This window comes from Artemia sp. Qi Xiang Cuo, chromosome 16, assembly GCF_049724085.1.
Source record: "Artemia sp. Qi Xiang Cuo chromosome 16, ASM4972408v1, whole genome shotgun sequence".
Classification (NCBI taxonomy): domain Eukaryota; kingdom Metazoa; phylum Arthropoda; class Branchiopoda; order Anostraca; family Artemiidae; genus Artemia; species Artemia sp. Qi Xiang Cuo.
In genome coordinates this window covers 58,951,361-58,972,010 of record NC_142809.1, presented here as the reverse complement: position 1 = coordinate 58,972,010, position 20,650 = coordinate 58,951,361, and the positions used below count along the sequence as shown (strand labels likewise).

The 20,650-nt window shown below is 35.2% G+C and overlaps 1 protein-coding gene across 1 annotated transcript in view; it reads left to right on the top strand.

Moving 5' to 3' along the window:
• Ada3 (transcriptional adaptor 3) overlaps positions 1-13,166 on the top strand; it is a 48,212-nt gene extending 35,046 nt beyond the window's left edge. Inside the window, exons 7-8 of the mRNA XM_089102257.1 lie at positions 5,946-6,110; positions 12,928-13,166. Coding sequence (XP_088958383.1) covers positions 5,946-6,110; positions 12,928-13,068 — 306 coding nt within the window. The 3' untranslated portion in view covers positions 13,069-13,166. The remainder of the gene's footprint in view (positions 1-5,945; positions 6,111-12,927) is intronic.
• The last annotated feature ends 7,484 nt before the right edge of the window (positions 13,167-20,650 follow it).

Here is a 20,650-nt window from a genome sequence, read left to right as displayed (position 1 = left end):
ACTTGTTTTTTTGTTTAATTTATGATCGTTTTTTAAATAACGACAGGAAAGCTGGTCCCACCTCCACGGAAAAATCCCCCTCCCCGCGGAAATATCCTCTAGCTAGACAATTCAATCCCGGTAAAAATTTACCCCGGACAATTACCCTTATCAACTCCACGCGTAAAATTGAGACGAAAAAGAGGAAGCAAGACATATAAAAAGACATTCTTAGACCACATTCTTAGACAAAATCCTCGTTTTTTCACCTTTTTTGATTTTATTTTTCATTTTGTTATTTTCTTTCCTCTCTGAGTTTCATTTGTCATATAAAAAGAATTTTGTATAGGAATTGTGGCAAATTCCACCAGTGTATAACCCCCAACAGAAAATTTGATCAAACAGAAAATTGGCTGTCTCAAAACTTTGATCATACGATTTTGGAAAAAAGGGGCCGGGAGGGGGCCTAGTTTCCCTCCAATCTTTTGGGTCACTTAACAAAGACACTAGAGCTTTTAATTCTCGTTTCAATGAGCCCACTCCCGATATTCTACGACCTCTGGGTCGATACATCACCCCTGAAAAAAACAACAAAAAAAACAAATAAACACGCATCTGTGATCTTTTTTCCGGCAAAAAAAAAAAAAAGAAAATTCCCAGATTTTTGGCAAATAGGAGGCTGTAAGCTCTGAATCATGGTTCTCTGATACGCTGAATCTGATATTGTGATTTTCATTAAGATTATTCGACTTTTAGGGGGTGTTTCCCCCCTTTTTTGAAAATCAGGCAAATTTTATCAGGCTCGGAGCGTTTGATGTGTAACATTACACTTAATGAAACTTATATATTCGGAATCGGCATAATAAACCAAATTTTTTGATATATCTATCGGTATCAAAATTCCATTTTTTCAGTTTCGGTTGCTATTGAGCCACGTCGCTCCTTGCTTACAGTTCGTTACCATGAACTGTTTGATTGGAGGAATTTCGATTTTCTAAATATACTGTGAATTTGCCTCCTCTACGCTACATTGGGGGATGGAATGGGAACGTTCTTTTCTTAGATTAATTAAAGAAAAGTTTTTCCTCAAAATAAGTTTTTTAAAGAAAAGTAAAGAACTCCATTAAACAAAAAATGAGCAATAAAATCAAATAATCTACCAAGCGTCAAACTACCACAAATCAGCATCAATAAATAAATGAAACCCAAAACGAACAGAAATTACAATAAATAACCGAGTAAACTCAAAACCAGCAAAAATTAACTTAAGTTGGGCTCAAAACCCCTATGCCTTCCAAAGGCCAGAACAAAATTTGCGCTTTACTGAAAAAAATATAAATGTTTTTACTTTTATAACTTTAATAAATCAAATAATATTAACATTTTGATTACTAAATATCAGTATATGTATATTAAACTGACTATGCACATTCATTTGTATTTTTTTCAGTAAAGTGCAATTTTTGTTCTGGCCTTGGGAAGGCATAGGGGTTTTGAGCCCAACTTATGTTAATCACTTTAACTATTAAAAAAGGCACTAGCCCTTTCAATTTCCAATTGAATGAGCCCTTTTGAAGTTTCTACGATAACGCTATCAATAAAAGCCTTATATGCTCCCAGGGCATAACTAACAACCCTTGCCCTGAGGGTTTTGGGGGGGGGATGGGTTGTCATTCTTAAAGACCTAATTTCCAAAACCTTCAACTACGTTAAAGAAAATGGCTATCTAAAAATTTTGCAGAACTTACAACCCTTCCACTGAGGGCTCTGAGGGGGTTGTCATCCTAAAAGACCTAATTGCCAGAAATTTTAACTTGTTTGGACAAAATTGTTATCTCAAAATTCTTATTGAATGTGTTTGGGGAAAGAGTGGGCGTGAGAAGGGGGATATTTGAGCTCCAAGCCATTGCGACTATTAAAAAGGGCACTAGCCCTTTCAATTTTCAATTGGATGAGCCGTTTTTGATGTTTTTATAACATCGCTTTCTATAAAAACCTTACATGCTTCCAGGGCATAACTTACAACCCTTGCCCTGACAGTTGTTGGGGGGGGGGGGTGGCTTTTCATCCTTAAAGATCTAATTTTCACAACTTTCGACTGCGTTGAATAAAATGGCTATCTTAAAATTTTGACTGGATGTGTTTGGGGAAGATTTGGGCGTGAGAGGGGGGTTGTCCTTAAATCACTTTCGACTATTAAAAAGGGCACTAATTCTTTGAATTTCCAATCGAATGATCCATTTTTCAAGTTTCTACGGCAAAGATTTCAATACAAAACCTTATATGCCCCCAGGGCAAAACTTATAACCCTTGCCCTGAAGACTGTGGGGGGAGTGTTCTGCTCAAAGGTATAATTTCCTGTACTTTAAACTGCGTGGAACAAAATGGTTATCTCAAAATTTTGATTGGATATGATTTGGGAAAGGGTGGGCGTGGAACGGGTGTTAGTTGCCTTCCAATCACTTTCGACTATTAAAAACGGCACTAGCCATTTCAATTTCTAATCGAATGAGGCCTTTTTGAAGTTTCTACGACAACGCGTTCTATAAAAGCCTTATATACTCCCAGAGCATAACTTATAACCCCTGCCCTGAGGGCTGTGGGGGAGTGTCCTCCTCAAAAACATAATTTCTATCTGGAAATCAACTACGATGAACAAAAAGGTTATCAAAAAAGTCGGATTGGATGTGTTTGGGGCAAGGCGGGAGTGAGAGGGGGGTTAGTTGTCCTTAAATCACTTTCAACTATTGAAAAGGGCACTAGGCCTTTGAATTTCCAATTGAATGAACCTTTTTTGAAGTTTCTACGACAACGCGTTCTATAAAAACCTTATATGCCCCCAGGGATTAACTTACAACTCTTGCCCTGAGGGCTGTGAGGGGGTTTTCATCCTCAAAAACCTAATTTACAGAACTTAAAACTACGTTGAATAAAATGGCTATCTCAAAATTTTGATTGGATGTGTTTGGGGGAATGATGGGCATGGGGGGGGGCTAGTTGCCCTGTTATCACTTTCGACTATTAAAAAGGGCTCTAGCCCATAATGTCTGATAAACTGAGCCAGATTTGAAGTTTCTCTGACAATGCCTCCGATAGAAACCCTATATGCCCCGACGGCATAACTCACAACCCTTAGCCTGACCGTTGTGGGGGAGTTTCCTCCTCCGAAAAATAATTTCTATGTGGAAATAAACTACGCTGAATAAAATGGCTATATCAAAATTTTGATTGGATGTGCTTCAGGAAATGGTGGGTGTGGAAGGGGTGTTAGTTGCCTTCCAATCACTTTCGACTATTAAAAAGGGCACAAGTCACTCCAATTTCTAATAGAATGAACCCTTTTTGAAGTCTTTACGACAAGTTCATCGATGCGAAGTGCCCTGGTCTAAAGAAAAACAATAATAAATAATACATTGTGGCAACATCGTTCTTATATGCCCTCAGGGCATAACTTAAAACCCTTGCCCCGAGAGTTGTGGGGGAGTTTCCTCCTCAAAAACATAATTTCTATCTGGAAATCAACTATGTTGAACAAAATGTCTATCTTAAAATTTTGATTCGATGTATTTGGGGGAATGATTGGCGGAAGGGGCTAGTTGCCCTCCAATCACTTTCGACTATTAAAAGGGCACTAGCCACTCCAATTTCCAATCGAATGAGCCCTTTTTGAAGTTTCTACGACAACTCCTTCGATACGAAGTGCCCGGGTATGGAAAAAAAAGAAGATAATAATACATTGTGTCAACATCGTTCTTTACTAAGGCAGCGCTATTGCGCTGCCTATGATATAATGAACTTGTGAATTTAAGGAGAGGTTTGTTTAATAGTGGCAATGATGAGCTGCTACTAGGGATCCATAAATCAACCTCTCCTAGCTCCAACATAGGAGCAATACGGAATTTTACTTTATAAGTTTTACCGGGTATAAGAAGTCTTTTTCTTTAATTGTATCGGTAGCTTTTGTATACGGATCTATCGGTTTTGAAGTACATATGTATTTATGTACACATAATTGTATATTCCGTAACAGTTTATCCTGTGTATATTTGTAAAATAAAGGTGAAGAACGAGTAAAGATTTTAGTCTATATAAAATTGATATCCTAATTAATTTTAATGATCTATTTTAAAGTTAGTTATACCAATTAGGGTTAAGTAATTCGTTTATGGCTATTATTTATATAGTAAAAAAAAGGTTGCTACAAAAATGAACCCATAAAAAATATATACTCCACCTTTTACAAAGTTTAATGAAGAAAGAAAAGAGTTGATATTTCAGGACATATTTAACAAAGAAAACAAAGAAAAATAGAACCATTAAAAGACAGATCTGCGCCCTTAGATTAGAATATTAGAAATTGCAGTCCTGACAGTGGTTGATTGACAGTGGTTGACATGACAGTGACTCTGAAGCCTGGACGAATCAAATGGTTGAAGAAAGTTTGTTTTGTGTTTTCCAAATGAATTGTCAAAGGATACTCATAGATACTTGTTTGACTAACTATGTGTCAAACAGTAAGCTGTACGATTTGACTTTCTCGGTTTATAATGCAAGAAAGGCCAAGATAGATAGGCCAGGTTTTATGGATGAAGGATGGCAGATTGCCAAAGATTGTGCTTTTTGGCCATGTATTTGTGGCAAAATTAAAAGCAGGTCGTCCCTGAATGGTGTGAGAAGCGGTTATAAGAAATTATTTAAAAGAAACTTGAGCTACATGGGACGGTAAGGGGGGCGGAATTGAAAATTTGAATAGATTCTTTATCCCTTAGCAACCCCATATTGAGATTTCGTCACCTTATTCTTTTTAAGTTGTTTATTGATTTTGTCGCACGAATATAATTTGCAATTAAAAGTCAGTGTAGTTTGGTGTCTGTTGGATTCACGCTTGTCGTTGCACTTAGGGTAAATAATTACTCCACGGGCAAGCTTTCCTTGACATCATAATTAGATTAATTAAAGTCGGTAAATGAACTTTCAGAGAGTTTCAGGATTCGATATCTGAGTCCATTCCTGAAATTTTCATTCACTTGGCTCTGCTCTTAACTTTGAAACATCAAACAAGGTCTGCCTGGAAGGTATTTTTCTTTACCCAGACTAAGTGATCAAAGATTAGCACTTATGCAGAGATAAATTTTTATGCTTCCGAACATTAAAGAGAAAGGAAAGAGCAACGCCGACAGTTAGATACGGTTCTGTAGTACACTTGAATAATATTGCATCAGTGGCTCCAATTCAAGCCGAGGTCCGAGATACGATAATCCATGGAACCAGCTAACCATTTCATTATCAGTAATGGTACACAAAAAGGGCTGTAAGTATTAAAAATAACCAATTGTTATTTCTAATTCCTGCAGAGACTGTGCAAGGATTTACTAAGAGAAGGTTAAATAAAAACTAGCGTATATTTAACGCTTTTATTTTACTACTAACTGTATTTTCTGGAAAATGTGCAGGAGACCCCCAACATCATTTCCAGTTCGCATCCTCTGGATACTAGAATGCAACCTAGCATACTGTTTGGAGTAAACTACAAGATTTTGACTGACGTTCTACTTAATGTATTTATCATAGCAGGTAATTACATAGAAAACTTTAAAGTAATCCTTAGATCTAGCTTCCACCCGTTGAGAGTACGTGAACCCCTGATTTAGGCTGTGACTAGCTTAACCTAACCTTAGACCTTAATCCCTCCTGTGCCATTAGAGACACCTGGGCATTCAGAAATAGCTGTTAATCATCCCTCATTTGTGCTGCTGTGCAGGTGTTTTGCAATTGGGGTTGGGCTGTCGTGTGGATGTGTGTCAAGTCTTGCTGGTAGGTTCCGGGTTTGAATCTTATTTTTTCGTCCTCCTCTTCTCTTTGGATAGTCCTCCTCTAGTTTTCGTCCTCCTCTTCTCTTTGGAAAACGCTAGTACTGTTTTACAGGACCATTCATCCGTTGCTAAATTAAACCTGACCGATTTTAGGTTCAAGCTGATGACCAAATCGCATTGGAGATTCGTCGATGCCAAGGAGAGCTTCGTGCTTTGTCTGCACACAACGTTCAGCAGCTTAGAAAGCTTCAGAGACTGGGCAGAAATCAGATGCAAATGCAGCTATTAAAAGATAAACTTAAAGAAGTTGATAACGAGGTAAATATAACCATCAAACTCGGCTCTGATGGGATTCAAAGTTGGAGCGACCAGAATTTGTCTAGAATATAAATATAACTTGCTATTATTTTGTATTTATTTAAGTTTATTTTATTTATTTGCTATGAAGTCATTTTGTTTTCTTTTTTGTTTTCGGTTTCTGTCGTTCGAACTATTTACCGTATAAACACTATTGCCGTAGCGTATGCCACTAGCGTCCAATATTCTGCAAAATCGAGAGATTGAGACCCAAGATTGAGACCCAAGGGTCTCATTTTGTGACCTCCAGCCTTACCAATTAAAGATCATGTATGACTCTGATTTCATTAGTGTGTAACACCAGCCTTATATGTATGATCAGCCAGTGGATTGAATGGAACAACATTTAAATGCTACGCCCCGGACCATATGGGGAACCCAAAAGAATAAAAATAACAACAATGTATATAAAATAAATATAAGTAGTATATAAATAAAATACAAATAATTAATAATACATTGAAAATAATAAAATAATAAGACAAATAATTAGATATTAAAAGAAAAAAAAAACTAATCAAAATCCAGCAAGCTTCACCGTCATTACTAACTAATGCTGCAAGTTGAAGTGAGATATAAAAAGAGAAGAAAGCTTTTAGATTTTGATGTGTAACCCTAAGTCGCACTTTTTGCTTGTTCTTATCTCAGAAACTAAAGTCAGGTTATAGCAGGAAGTGTAATCGGTTCAGTAGCTGACCTTCCGTCGTCTGATCCTTTCGTCACGTTGGTAAACTTTTTCGCTGTTTTTTTCGGATCATAACTGAAAAATGTCAATTTTTGAAGGCCAAAGATCGTCCTTTTTAGCCAACCATCTAGGGCCAAACGAAAAGCACCCCGAATGGGGTGGGAATAGGTCGTAAGAAAGGATTTAAAGGGTGCTGGGACTTCTTGGGAGGGTGTAAAGAGTGAAGCTTTGAATAGATAGGGAAGGATGAGTAGCAGGCGCAGCTGTGTTGACTTCAGGCGGCTTGATATGGCAGTGAGTTATTAGTAGTAGGAGTAGTAATTAAAAAAATAAAAAAATAACATAAATTTCAGATTAAAGTTAGGAAAAAGAAAATATGTTTTCATTTAAAAAAAAATAGATATTAATAAAAGTTCCGTTTATGACCGTTTGGTATTCAATTATGTTTTTACAAGTTAAAAGGCAGAGAATTATAATTTTTATCAATTTTTATGAATAATTTTGTTGAACTGAATCCACTCCTCCGAGCCAAGTCATAGGAAAAGAATAGAGGCCAGATTTGGAAAATTTGGGGGTCAGATTTCGCCCTTAACCTGAGTGGTTACTGGAAGAATGGAATTAATAGCAAAAGCCAACACGAGTCTGATCTCATTTCTTTTTTTCTATCTCTATGATTATCTAGTTCCGAGTAAAAAACAAAACAAAATTAGCAAACTTGGGAGTTTTAAAAGTCTTCATTGGCAATACTGGGGTTTCTCTTATTTAATTTCTCTCATTGAAGAAAAGAAAATTGATGTTTTGAATAGATTAGACAGAAGAAAAGTTTTATACTCAATTTTAAGTAAAGCAACGACATATAAGCATTGTTTAAGAAGTGCCCAAAACGTTGCCAAATAATTTATGCGGGGTTTGCTGTTTTGCGAATATTTCGCCTATGATGGGATGAACGCAAAAGCCCAAATTCTTTGTGGACGGCGAAAAAATCATGTTGAGTTTCCCTTTCTTAAGATGACGAAGAAACCCCATCATTTGGCGTTAAGGAGATGCAACGATAAGGAGACCAGAAAGCTCTAACGCTCTCTTGCCTGGGGAAATTTTGATAAAAATCAATTGAACTGAAAAAAATGCTGAAAGAACGTTGTCAGTCATGTATATTTTACTTAAAAGGCTTTGATTCTTACCTTTTGAACTTTTAAGCGAAGGAATGTACTCAAATGAACTTCACTAATCGATTCAGAAAGAAAATACAAAAAAAATTGTATACAGCCTAATTTAGAATCTTTGGTTATTCGGCCACTTATCGTATGGATCCATAATGGCCGTTTTTTTTTTTTTTTTGTACACTGGATAAAAAAAAAATCATAGTTCTACCAAATTGATGTTTGTCAGATGTTTCTTCGTTCACATTCCTCAACTTGTGACCCACTTTAGCAGACTGTGAGGTTTGTTGTGAATTAATCTGGCCGCCAATTTTCAATTTTAAAATTTGCCAAATAAATTTGTTCAAACGTACTGACGTTTATCCTTTGACTTGGGATTATAAAACTGCTACAAATATGATAAAACGAGTCGAGGCTCTTTTAACACTCGCGAAGCAAATTAGTAGAGGTAGACATAAGGGAAAGTTTTAGTTCTTGAATCAATAAAAACCCAAAACGGTTAACTTTATATCGTCGAACAAGAATTCAAGGTACGTATTGGATCGAAACTCGCTGTGTCAGAGTGAGGCAATGTCTCATTCTTACGTAACTGAATAATTTTAATCCATTTTTATAACTCTTTTTTTTTACATGCTTTTGACTTTTTTAAACTTATCTCTCATGACCAAGTCACGTTTCATATCACCTTAATCACCTTAATATTTAATATCTTTTACATTTTACTAAATTTTACTATTATATTTTAAAGAAGACTCAGTGTGCCTAAAACACTTTTTGTGTTTAAAGTATATAAGGTATATATAAAGTATATATAAACACTTTTTTGTGTGTATACACTCCATAAAGCACTTTTTATGCTTGGAATACTAATAATAATAACAGAATTGTTATGAATGAATTGTCGTAACAAATAATTTTTTTTTTTTTTTACAGCATTTAACAACAAACACAAACTTAAGTTTCATGGCCAAACACTGGGAGTTAGCTATTGCGTTTGCCACTTCAATTCGTTTGCGTTTGCCAATTTTCTCAAATTTCAGCTTCTTTTTCTTTTTGACTATTCGGGGACGCTAATGTGTAATCTCCATGCATTTTCAGGCTCTGCGACAGCTGACATTTAACCGAACCTCGGGTTTGGGGTTTTCTTCTAAGGGTAATTATTACATCCATTTTAATTTCTGGGAAACGCTGAGCTTAAAATATTGTTTTAATCCTATATGCACCATGTTCTCAACATTCTTATTTCACATGCCCTATCCCGCCTGAAATGTCAGTACTATGAAATTACCAAGTGTTGTCATCTCAAGGGATTTGAAATGGAGTTACTTTTTTAACGGTATCTCACAACGTGCACTAGCCATATTCCCCCTCCTTGAACTCCTTGAAAAGTTTAATTGTCCCAATCACACTACTTGGGTATTTTCCTGTTATTTATGCGCTCAACCCTTGGGTACGTCTATTTTGTTTGGCATCCTAGCATCTCCAAGGAACCTAAGCAAGATGCCTAAGAATTATCTTTAATACCTCCCTTATACCGTATAATTTTATACCTCCCTTTATACCTCCTCTTTTTAAAAATTTGCTCGTGTTTTGTCAATAGTGCTATTCATAACGCCCTGGAAAATTTGTTTTCACTAGTCATCCCCCCACCCCTTGAACTCGCCTTCCTCGTTATGCATAACCAAAATGCCAATTTTATAGTCATATAATTTCTCATAGAAAGATATAGAAAAACTGTTTTCCCCTATTTAATTGAAATGTTAAATAAGTCAATCTCCCCCCCCCTCCCCAATTCTTACCATTCATTGTTTAAGGTTTATATACTTATTTTTGGACATCTTGTATGTTTAGTTTATATTTCACTAAATTTCTTCAATTTTGTACTGATTATTTAACGTATGAAGTATTTTTAACAGCATTACAGGGAATTTTATTGGATTCATTTGTTCTAAAATTAATTTTGGTGGCTTCGGTAACGTATCGATGGCTAAACTTAGAAGAAGTTCTCTAGGACTTGAACATTAAAAAGTCTCGCAACAAAAAGTTAAATATTTTGCCAACTTGCAAACGATCTGTAAATATAATGCAAGTTTTCACCGGCCGCTTCCCATTTATGACCCTTGGCTCACACTCACAGACAAAATGTATGTAATAAAGATGTCCAACTAAAATAATTTTTTTTGGTACTAATCAATTTGGTGCTTGTCGATCCTTAGTTTCTCAGACTTCTAGAAAACAGTAACGTCATCATATATAGCCAGAAGGCACCCGGATACCCAACCCCCTTTTTTTTAGCATGGAAAGAGAGGGTATTTACTCATCTATACTTTTATCTCTGCTCATACTGCTGCGTTTTTATTAAAAAAGGCTGTTTTTGCGTGATCTGTTAACGTCTATAGGCTGTCTTACGTCTGTTTCAGCTTTATGATGAAATGACGCATGATTTAAAATATTTCACCTTACGGGTTAAAATTTAGCAAAAAGCCTAGTTTTCAAAATTTCAAAAGATAGAATATAATGAGAAATAAATTTAAGCTCTAAGATATAAACCAATAATAAATGATAAAAGAAAACTCCCTGATAAAAGAGAAGAAGATTTTTTGTTTTTTTGATGCTCCTGTTTTGGTGTTTTTGGTACTTTTATGATAAACGCCCTCTCGCTCAAGTTGTTCATTCATTGACGCATTATAGAACCAGTTTTTTTCGTTAGTTTCTTTCAGCTTAGTGTGATACAAGACAAAGAGAAGTGGCAGAATAGATGTGACAGACAGAATAGACAGAATTTCCATTGACCTTCAGAAAGCGTCTGACCCTGTTAACCACAATATTTTAATTGAGAAACTTGTCAGCGAGTTCAATATTGATCTCTTACTGGTGAAATTGGTTGCCTCTTTCTTAACAAATAGATCGTAGGTTGTCAAATACAAGAATCATTATTCAAATCCTCTTTCTGTCCACAATGACATACTCCAAGGTAATCTCCAAGGTCCTTCCTTTTTCAGTCGTGATTAACCGCCCCGTGAAGGAATTTCCTGACCGATGGAAATATGTTGATGACCTAATGGTTGTTGAAACTTGCTTCAGAAATTTAATAAGAGACCCTATGAGTATTCTCAGTGAAATTGGAGATGAGGCCTTGGACTTAGACATGACAGTAAACCCCTCTAAGTCTATGATAATGCCAATTTGTTTCCTCAAATCCTCACCCTGTTTTCTTAATCATACCCCTCCTTAATCCCATCCACGTTAAAGACATCATCCATAGAGCTAATGTATATCGCCCTCCTTAAGATCCCCCCTCCCCACTCCTTAAGGATTTACACGTCTTTCGTCTGCCCGCGTCTCGAATATGCTTGTCCAGTTTGTCACCCTGGTATCTCTCGCGAATAATCTGAAAAAATTGAATCAATCCAAAAAATAGCCTTGCGAATAATTTTCAAAGAAGGCAAGGTGCCATACTCTCTGATCCTAAAAAAGCTAGTTTTGAAACCCTTGAGCGAAGGAGGGTTTCGTTGTGCCTCCGTTTTGAAAAAAATGCAATAACAAACCCTCGGACGACAAGTATTTTCCCCAAACGTCTCTCCCCATCTAGATTGCGGCCGCCTCGAGCTGTTTCTGAGCCCATCCCTATTTTATCCCCCATTCGCAGCGTTACTTCCAGATATGAAAAAAATTTTGCCCCCTTCATCACAGAAAAAATGAATAAAATATCCCACTAGTTTCTCCCTTTTTTTTCTCTTTTTTTATTGGCTGATGGTGCAGCTCAGGTTCTTGCACTTATTTTCTTGTTTCCCCCTCCCCTTCTCTGTTTTTTAGTTCCCCTTGTAATTTTTATATATTTTATATTTCGTTCTCTTTTTTGTTTTTATTTATTTATTTTTGTCCCCTCCCCCCTTTTTTGACAAGTTTTTATCTTTTTAACTCTTTTATTGAATTTATGCAGTTAAATTATTGATACATTTTTAGTGTGCCTTTTAATTCTTTTTCTGATTTGTATTTGTTTAAGTTTAGTTTGACCAGTTATTATCTCTTTAGCTTTTTAATTAACTTTTTACAGTTTAATTATTGACTCATAAAAGATTGATCATTATGGTTTTTTTTTCGTTGTTGTTTTTTGCATTTTTGCCAGTTTTATTGCAACCATATGATTTTTGTCGACCCCGAAGTCTGGATTCAGCCCTTTGTGGGCTTGTTATAGAGGTTTTTTTTTTAAAATAAATATCTTATCTAGATGGAAAATATATTATTTGGGCTGTATATTTGCACATTATATGGACAAGTATTATCTGCACAAGTATTTGGACAGTGGGAAGTTAGAAAACAAAAACAATTCTTACTACGTAATATGCAGAATAATTATACCTAACATTAGGCATGCAGACCCGCTGTACTTATCCCCCCCCCCCCCTCTAATGTGCAAATATATAGCACAAATTTGTTTCTGCAGTATTATATTTTTATTTTACTTTGGCACATTTAAAAAAAGTCTGTCGGCTGTCGTTGCTCTGAAGGATGAAACTAATGAAGATAATGGGAACATATTCTAAACCAAATTTTAAACCATATTCTAAATATATCATATTCTAATATACCATATTCTAAACCAACTTAGAACATTAGGTAGGGCGTATATCATACAAGTATCGTGTTTTTATGGAAGTGAATTCGGCTCTACTAGAGCTTGTGATAACATTTTTGAAATGAGTGTTATCCAATTTGATTTTACTCCTGCTCGTGGTAAAAAATTCAAATGCCTGTATATGAGCTGAGTTGTTGCCCATCTATATTTTACTTATCATTGTGTCATCTTTATTTTACATATCAAATAATATACATAAAATTACCCAATGACACCTTTAATTATGGCGTGGAATATGTTGTGGTGAATAAGGGTATTATTGAAGCTGGGTGTAAATTTGTCTTTTGATTCCAGGTATTAGAGCACCATCGCCGATTCTTTGCTCTGCGGCAGAAGAAGAAAGAACCTTCTAAAAAAGATAAGGAGATGGCGTTGTTAGCGATGAAAGCGCGTGAAGAAATTTTGAAACAAATTGATCGTTTTGATCACAAGTAAACAATTTGTATTTACAGTATTTTATATATTTTCTTATTTTTTATTTTGTCAAAAACTCTTATTGACATTAAATTTTAGTTTCTAGCTTTGTGTAAAGCAAGTTTTAATATAATATAAATTTAACTTTTTTATCTAATCTTTTTGCTTTGTCTTAACTTTTTAGTCTGAAAAACTCTTACTAAGAGTATTGTAAGGCTATCATATTGTCGATCGAGAGGTGCCATCTTTTTTTTTATGGGAGAGGGCTAAGGTTGGAGAAAATCCTATTTTTACTCTATAAAAAGTCTCTTTTAATCCTGCACTTATGAAATTACCCTCAGAGAGTAACCCTTTTTACCTGATCTGTAAAGCTAGGTATTGACACAAGTCAAATTTAAGTTCAGTAACCAAGTCTAACGTCGAAGTGTAGCTGGATTTCACGGGAAAAATGCGTTCATATGTGTGAATAATTCGTTCGTTGAACAATTCCTCTTTTCAGTATTTTATAAATAGATAAATGCTTTGTTTATGCATTGGTAAAAATGTAGCATTTAATTTTCTGTCGGAAAGAAAACTTCATCTTTTTTCAAAAGTTTTTTCGTGGAATCATTGGATTCTTGGTTTCTTTTGAAATTTTTTAGGAATACTTCATGGAATATAAGATCAAGTAGTAATTAAAATCTAGTAGTTGCGGGCATCAAACCATGGCTAATTGTAGAAAAAGCCAAGACAGATAGTTCGGGTAGAGGGAAATCTGGCATAAGCCATTTTTAGGATTGTATATAAATAATGTCATTTCTCTAGTTGATAGATAAGTCTATCATCCATCCGTCCATACATCATTCCTGGGGCAGAAATAAGGTAGATAGTCATAGAACTAAAGGATGAAAGATCGGATTGATTTTGGGCTGACGCGTGACGGCCAATGTCCACTGGACTCGTACGCAAAATGGGAACTGTATTTGCTTGGACTCATAGGTGAACAAGTGACCTAAGCCTAATAGGCTTGGCTGCTTGTAGTCTCAGGTGGAATACCGTGTCATAGGATTGACACATGACCAACAAGCCCCTGGTCCCGTAGGTGAACGGCGAGACCTCACCGTTTTCTCATCGTTTAGTTTTCCAAGTGTTTTGTTAAATGGTACGGGTAAACGGGGGGAGTAAGTATGACTCTTGTATTGGACAAATACTTCTGTGTTAGCTTTTGGAAAGGCTGAATTTTGATAGCTTGGAGTTGTTTTTATTCCTGGGCTCACCAAATCATCACCGTTTCCTCAAAAATCAGCTGTTGCAAGCGTGTGTTTTATCCCTATTTGGTATCTGAGTAGACGATGGTGTTAAAACAGAAAAGCAATCACAAAGAGACAAGCGGCAAAGGATCAAAAAGAAAAAGTAGCAAAGGATCAAAAAGTTTAGAAATAGAAAAAGAACGTTATAACCTCATACCTGCTTTTATGATTTAAATGTGTGACATTTTAGTGCAATAGTACCTTCGCCACTGTGAATATGGGCGTTTTTAATAATTTTAGAACACCTCAGTAAAGTTCTTCAAGAGCACCTCAGAAACTACAGAGTAGCATTAACTAGATTCTAAACCTAAAATATGTTTCTGAAACTATATCTGCCCGCCTAGAGTCTCGGGCAGGTTGAATAAGAATTTAAAAATGACACAGGACCGTTAGATTGCCTAGAATGACAGGCAAACAAGCGTCCAAAACCTTACAGTTAGGTTTAAAATCAAGGTTAGGTGGAATTAAATTCAGGTTGCCAGGTTAGGTTAGGAATGTGTTGACATGGGTAAACGGCGGGAGGTTAGCTTCTATCCGGGATTAACTCGTCGTTTTTGACAGAATAACCGTCTTCCGTCAGCACTAAAAGGCGACTTTGTTGAACAAAAAATCTCACATGGCAGCAATTAAAAATTAGAAAAAAAAACGATTGTCTGTCAAACCTGATTTGAAAAGAAATGTTTGAATATTTCGTTTGAAAAATGAAAGTAAATACAAGAATATTGAAATTCAAAACACTTTGACCAACAGCATCAAATACCACCCTGCCCTAACATAACAAATTGCATTTGACCAGTAGATGGTATGGTATTCTGGACCTCTTCGGAAGGGATTTCTAAATGTTGGAATAATGAACAAGTTTGACTCACGATAAAGCACGATAGGAAAAATTAAAATAATGGCAAAAAGCACGATGGCAAAATTTCAGTTACTACAATTCTCGACAGAAAACATTATAAAAGTAAGATGGTCAGCATTCAACTTACTCATTGCACTTGAAGGTAGCTTAGGTTAGCATAAGAACTCTAGGTACAGGCTCTATAAAGATTATTATACATGAAACAGTTCTTGGTCAAACATCAAAAATCAAACTTATCAAACAGGCTTTTGATGCTGATTCAAAAAATATGAAATTAATTAAGTTTAAGGATGCCCGTCAAAAGCTACATGCTTGAGTAAATTTGACTGATTTTCAAAAAATGAATATCTATTATCCATAAAAAATCAAAAACTTTTTTTTTCAGACCGTATAGATTGTTTAGAAGGAGTTGCAGTAGAAGCTTTGAAAGGGGTTCATTCGATTGGAAATTGAAAGGTCTAGTGTCCGTTTTAATAGACTGGAGGGCAACCAGGTTTAGACAAAAAAAGTGTTTTGTAATTGTTTTCGTAATTCCTGTATTAAAGATAATATTTATAAAAATTTATATTCCAATACTAAAAAATTTATATTCCAATTTAGTTTTATAATTTCCAAACTATCCATATAAAAAGTTATTCACTGAACATCACTAAAATGTTTACTGAATTACACGATACAAGGCATTGCACGTACGAACATAAAGACTGTGAAAATCCTAAGCCCTGACATAGCGATCCTAATGCAAATCACACCAGATCTAGCACATAAGATAGCCCTGGAATAGACGCTTCAACCTTCCATCTACGAAAATGTGGAATTTTATATTTTTTCACAGAAGAAAGATTAAGGATGCGTGTTGATAGTCTCAGATTAGTGTTCCCTGAAGGCGAGAGAGGGCGTATTCAAACGGGAACTAGATTTTCCAGTGCCACTTTTCAGGAACTAAAAATATTTCGCAATGACAATGAGGCCTTTTCTGGCATTTTTAGGCATCAAACTATGATTTCCCCCAAACAGGGCCAAATTGCCACCCATTGACAATTCTGAGATAGGAAATCAATTTTTGGGTATGAATAAATGTGTTTTCAGCTTCCCACTTGCAGAGAGTAACGACGCACTGTGGGCTCTTTGTTCTTAATGTGGGCTCTTTGTTCTTCATGCTGTCTATTCCATATAAGATAAATAAGCAAAGCAAGAAAGTATAAGGGCACTAGCAAAGTACGAGCTATATATCTCATCTCCCTTCATTTAGACTACCCCCGAATAAGGTTGATGCAGGGTGGTACCTCCTATGTTATTACAGAAATATGTGCCTGACTTATTGTAATGGTTTATTTAACTAAGCTGATTTTGTTTCTAATATAAAGATGCATAAGTGCATTTTAGCAATTATGAAGAAGTCGTGGTGGATCATACTTGTAGGTAGGGGCTAGGTGCCTTAAAGAGTACATTTTAACGGCTTAATTTCTAAGCCTCATTGGGTATTCTGAAAATAAAATGTGTTTTGAAGAATGGATTTCTAATCCCTCTTGATTCCTGTGAATATTTTGGGCCTATGCCTTTAGTCTATCCTTACAACATTTTCCATGGTGAGAGTTTTTGTAGAATGAATTTTTCCGGGGGGGGGGGGATACTCTGGTTGAAATATTCTACGAAGGGGGTTTTTCTGGCAGGATTTGTAAATAATCAAAGTAAATAAAATTAGATAGAAAACTAATTCAGCTGAAAGCAAAGAGCAACATTAAATCTTAAAACGAACAGTAATTATTTCATATATGAGGGGGTTTTACCGTCCTCTACCCCTTTCTCATTACACTTTAGTTTTTAGTGTTTAAAAAAAGCTTCCTGTTCCAGCTAGATGGCCCTTGTATTTATGCAGTCATTCATAAGGAATTGGGAAAGAAGTCAAACTTTGGCGTAAAGAGTGAGGGGTAAAGAAGGGAGGGTTTCTTTTCCTTTTAAGCTCTAATGTTACTCCTTACGTTTTAGTTGAAAAACTTGTTTTTTATTTATTTTCAATTTGAGCCTGCTATAATTAAGAATAAAGTTTTTTTTAGCTTATGACTTTCGGCCGTTCCCCTGGAAGCCGTTTCGGCCGTTCCCCTGGAAGCCGTGTACCGTCACGATTAGTTAAAGATTATATTTCTTAAAGTGCTACCTTTCTGAACCAAAAATCTTCACTCTGCAAATCAACACTCTGTAAGGAAACGAAGGCCCAAAATGCTACCTTCCCTAATGTTAAGTAAAAGCTTGAGCTGAATAAAATTTTCAAAACCTGTGTTTACTAGTTTTTCAATAATCATCTCCTTTCTGTGTTTATTTCTGTTATTTGGATACATCAGTTTCAGTTTTGTAGTCCTTACTGAATTTCTTTTTATCTCTATTTTGCTAGTAAAACAATCTCAACCTAAGGTACACTAAGTCCTTGCTATTTTTACACATTCTGTTTATTAATAACGTTGAAAACAAAAAGGACAAAGTTCAAATCTAATTTTTTAGTAACTTAGATCAGCGGACAAACAGACCAACCTACGAAAATGTACCTACTGTCTGCTTTACGAAAGAACGCATTTGGGGAAAGTTACTTATCTACTTTGGATTTATATCTTTATGTACGGAAATACATCTCTTTCTCGTAAGAGGGAAGTTCTTTCTGATGTCTAGATACACATCTGCCTTCAAAAGCTTTATTATCTCCTTATAGATTATCTCTTTCCATAGGAGAACGTCTTCCATATAAAGGAGACTCCAGAAGTCGAAAATTCTACTGGAAATGGTGCAGTAGCTACACCTGTAGTTAATTCTACCTTAATTCTGCAAATAATACCGAGTCTGAATACACTGACTCTTCTTTAAAGCATGAGATTCTGCAGTTTTTTGAAGACAATAGAAAAGATGTCGGTTCAGTCCTTCTTAATGTCAAAAATTTCATTATTTCAAAAACTAATTTCAAAAATGTCATATAAATTTAATGCTTCGATTGCTTTGTCTGCTCTTGTCAAAGAGCAAGAATAAAATAGAAATGGAAAATGAAATAGGAGATTCTGACACAGATAGGAGACATTCACAATCGCAGATATCAGAGCCACCTAGTTCCGACATAGATTTCAGCGACCTAAGCCCTGGTAAGTGCTGAAATTGTTTGGATCTATCTGAAAATCTAGTTTTAAGGGCAATACAATATTCTCGTCTGTGTTGCAAAGTCTGTGAAAATAAATATGCAAAACTGATTTGTCGAGTTTGGTAACGCTTTTGGTGAGTAGAAATTCATATATTGTAAACTTGTTTTATTCACAAAGACAACTACACCTTCAAACGGCTTGTTGTTATATGGTTTTTAATTTGTTTTGGCAGATTTTTCACCCAGTTTTTTTTTTTTTTTTTTTTTTTTTTTTTTTTTTTTTTTTTTTGTGCCAGCAACTACCAAAAACTGTACAAATGCTTATGGAAGTTTTTTCATTGAAGATTGAATTCTTGTTTTTTTTTTTTTAATTTATTAAGATATTTATGCTTGTTTGAGTAACAATATAAGCCATTCAAACAGTATTAGTAACCATGATATAATTGTTGTTGTTTTTATCCTCCTAGAACTTGTAGTAGTTTTAAGATTCAATAAAAATTTATTTTAAAGAGTCAGATTTTAGGCGAATTTTCTACCTGATAGAATCTGTGTTTTGTCTGCCCTTATCACAGTTGGAAGCACCAGTTTGATATGCAATAGAAATGAACTTGAAGATGATAAAATCAAGAAATGATTGATGTTGAAAGTAAAATAAAAAAACATATTAGATTATGAGTGAAGAATGTTGTTGTTATATTTATGTTCATATATCTTGGTTTGTGTAATTTTTCTAGTAGTAAAGTATAGCCTAATTAATCTCGTGTGCTTAGTCTAATAAAAATCTTTTCAGTTTGCATTTTAGTTCCGATGTATTTGGGTATTTAAATAAGTATTTTAGTATTTAAATACAAAATACACGTCTAGTCACGTCTTTGGAAACACTATTTAAATAAATTATTTCTATTTATTTTGGAAACACTATTTAAACAAGTTTACGACCGAGTATTTTGTATTTGTATTTAGTTACTTTTTAAAATATTTTAGCAATCCCAGTATGACATCATTAATATAATTGTGAGATACAACTTAAAACCACTTCAGCAGAAGTCTAGAGACAGAGCTAATAAGTTATTTGTGATAGGCGCTGTGACTTAACAACTTTCAACATCGTAGGCTTCACAACAGTCTAGTTCCAGCTGGAGTAACCACTCCCTTTTTCTGAAGAATTGTGATTTCAATTATAGTTCCAGACTGCTGCAGAAAAATAGTTATCTTATCTTCTCCTGCTTTACATTTATTTTATCCAGTGGCAACGTATAACAATATTATCGTAATATAATGTTAAAGATCTAACAACTTAATATAATTCAATAATTTTTAACATTTAATTCACAACTGAACAATTAATAAATTAATCAAAACATTTAAAAATTTATTTAACAGCTTAACAGCATACTACTAATTTGTGGCTGTACGAAAGATTTAAGGAAAATAAGAACTCCCTGGGACAAGGTCGTACCCAGAGGGGGGGCTGGGGGGGATTGACCCCCCCCCCCCCGAAATGTTTGTTTGACTCGTAAAAACGTAACAAAAATGGATATAAACAATTTTTGTGTGCGTTTTTTTAGTCTTTTTTTGTGTAATCCCCCCCCCCCCGAAAAAAATCTTTGAGTAAAACACCCTCCGAAAAAAAATACATGGTACGGCCTTGCCCTGGGAGGGTATAAAGAGGGAGGCTTTAAATAAATTGGGACGGAGGAGGAGCATGCGTAGCTGTGTTGACCTCAGACGGCTTGGTGTTGCGGTAAGTTGTTGTTGTTAGTAGTAGTAGTAGCAGTAGTAGCATTAATTTATAAATATTCATAAAAAAATAGTTTAATATTTTTCTCCTACATTTTAACTGTATCTACAGGACTGGATTTCCAATCTCCTGAACCTTGGGCCCAGCAAGCTGCTATGTTCTTTTTTTATGGAAATCGTTCGGTTGTGGCCGGGAAAATTATGAATTAAAACAAATTACTGAAATTTATTTGCTCATTAAATTCTTTTAAAGATTCAGAAACTGACGAATATCTAGAAGTTGATTAGTTTTTAGGAATAGCGGTGCTTAGATCCTCTGAAAGATTATATCTATTGTGTTTTTTACTCCTATTTTTTTCTCCTAATGTCTAATGTTTTAAAATCAAAGCTCTTAGAATAAAATACACAACGAAAAACGTTACTGTAAGCTTCCACCATGTGCCATTTCCCTGTGAGGGACAACTCAAGCCAACTTAACGGCTGTTATGCCAACTGTTACTGCTATGAATGACTGATACTGTCATCAACCAAAAATTTTACCCACGGAAATTCTGAAACTTTCTAATAATCTACCCAAGGGGTAGCTCAAATTTA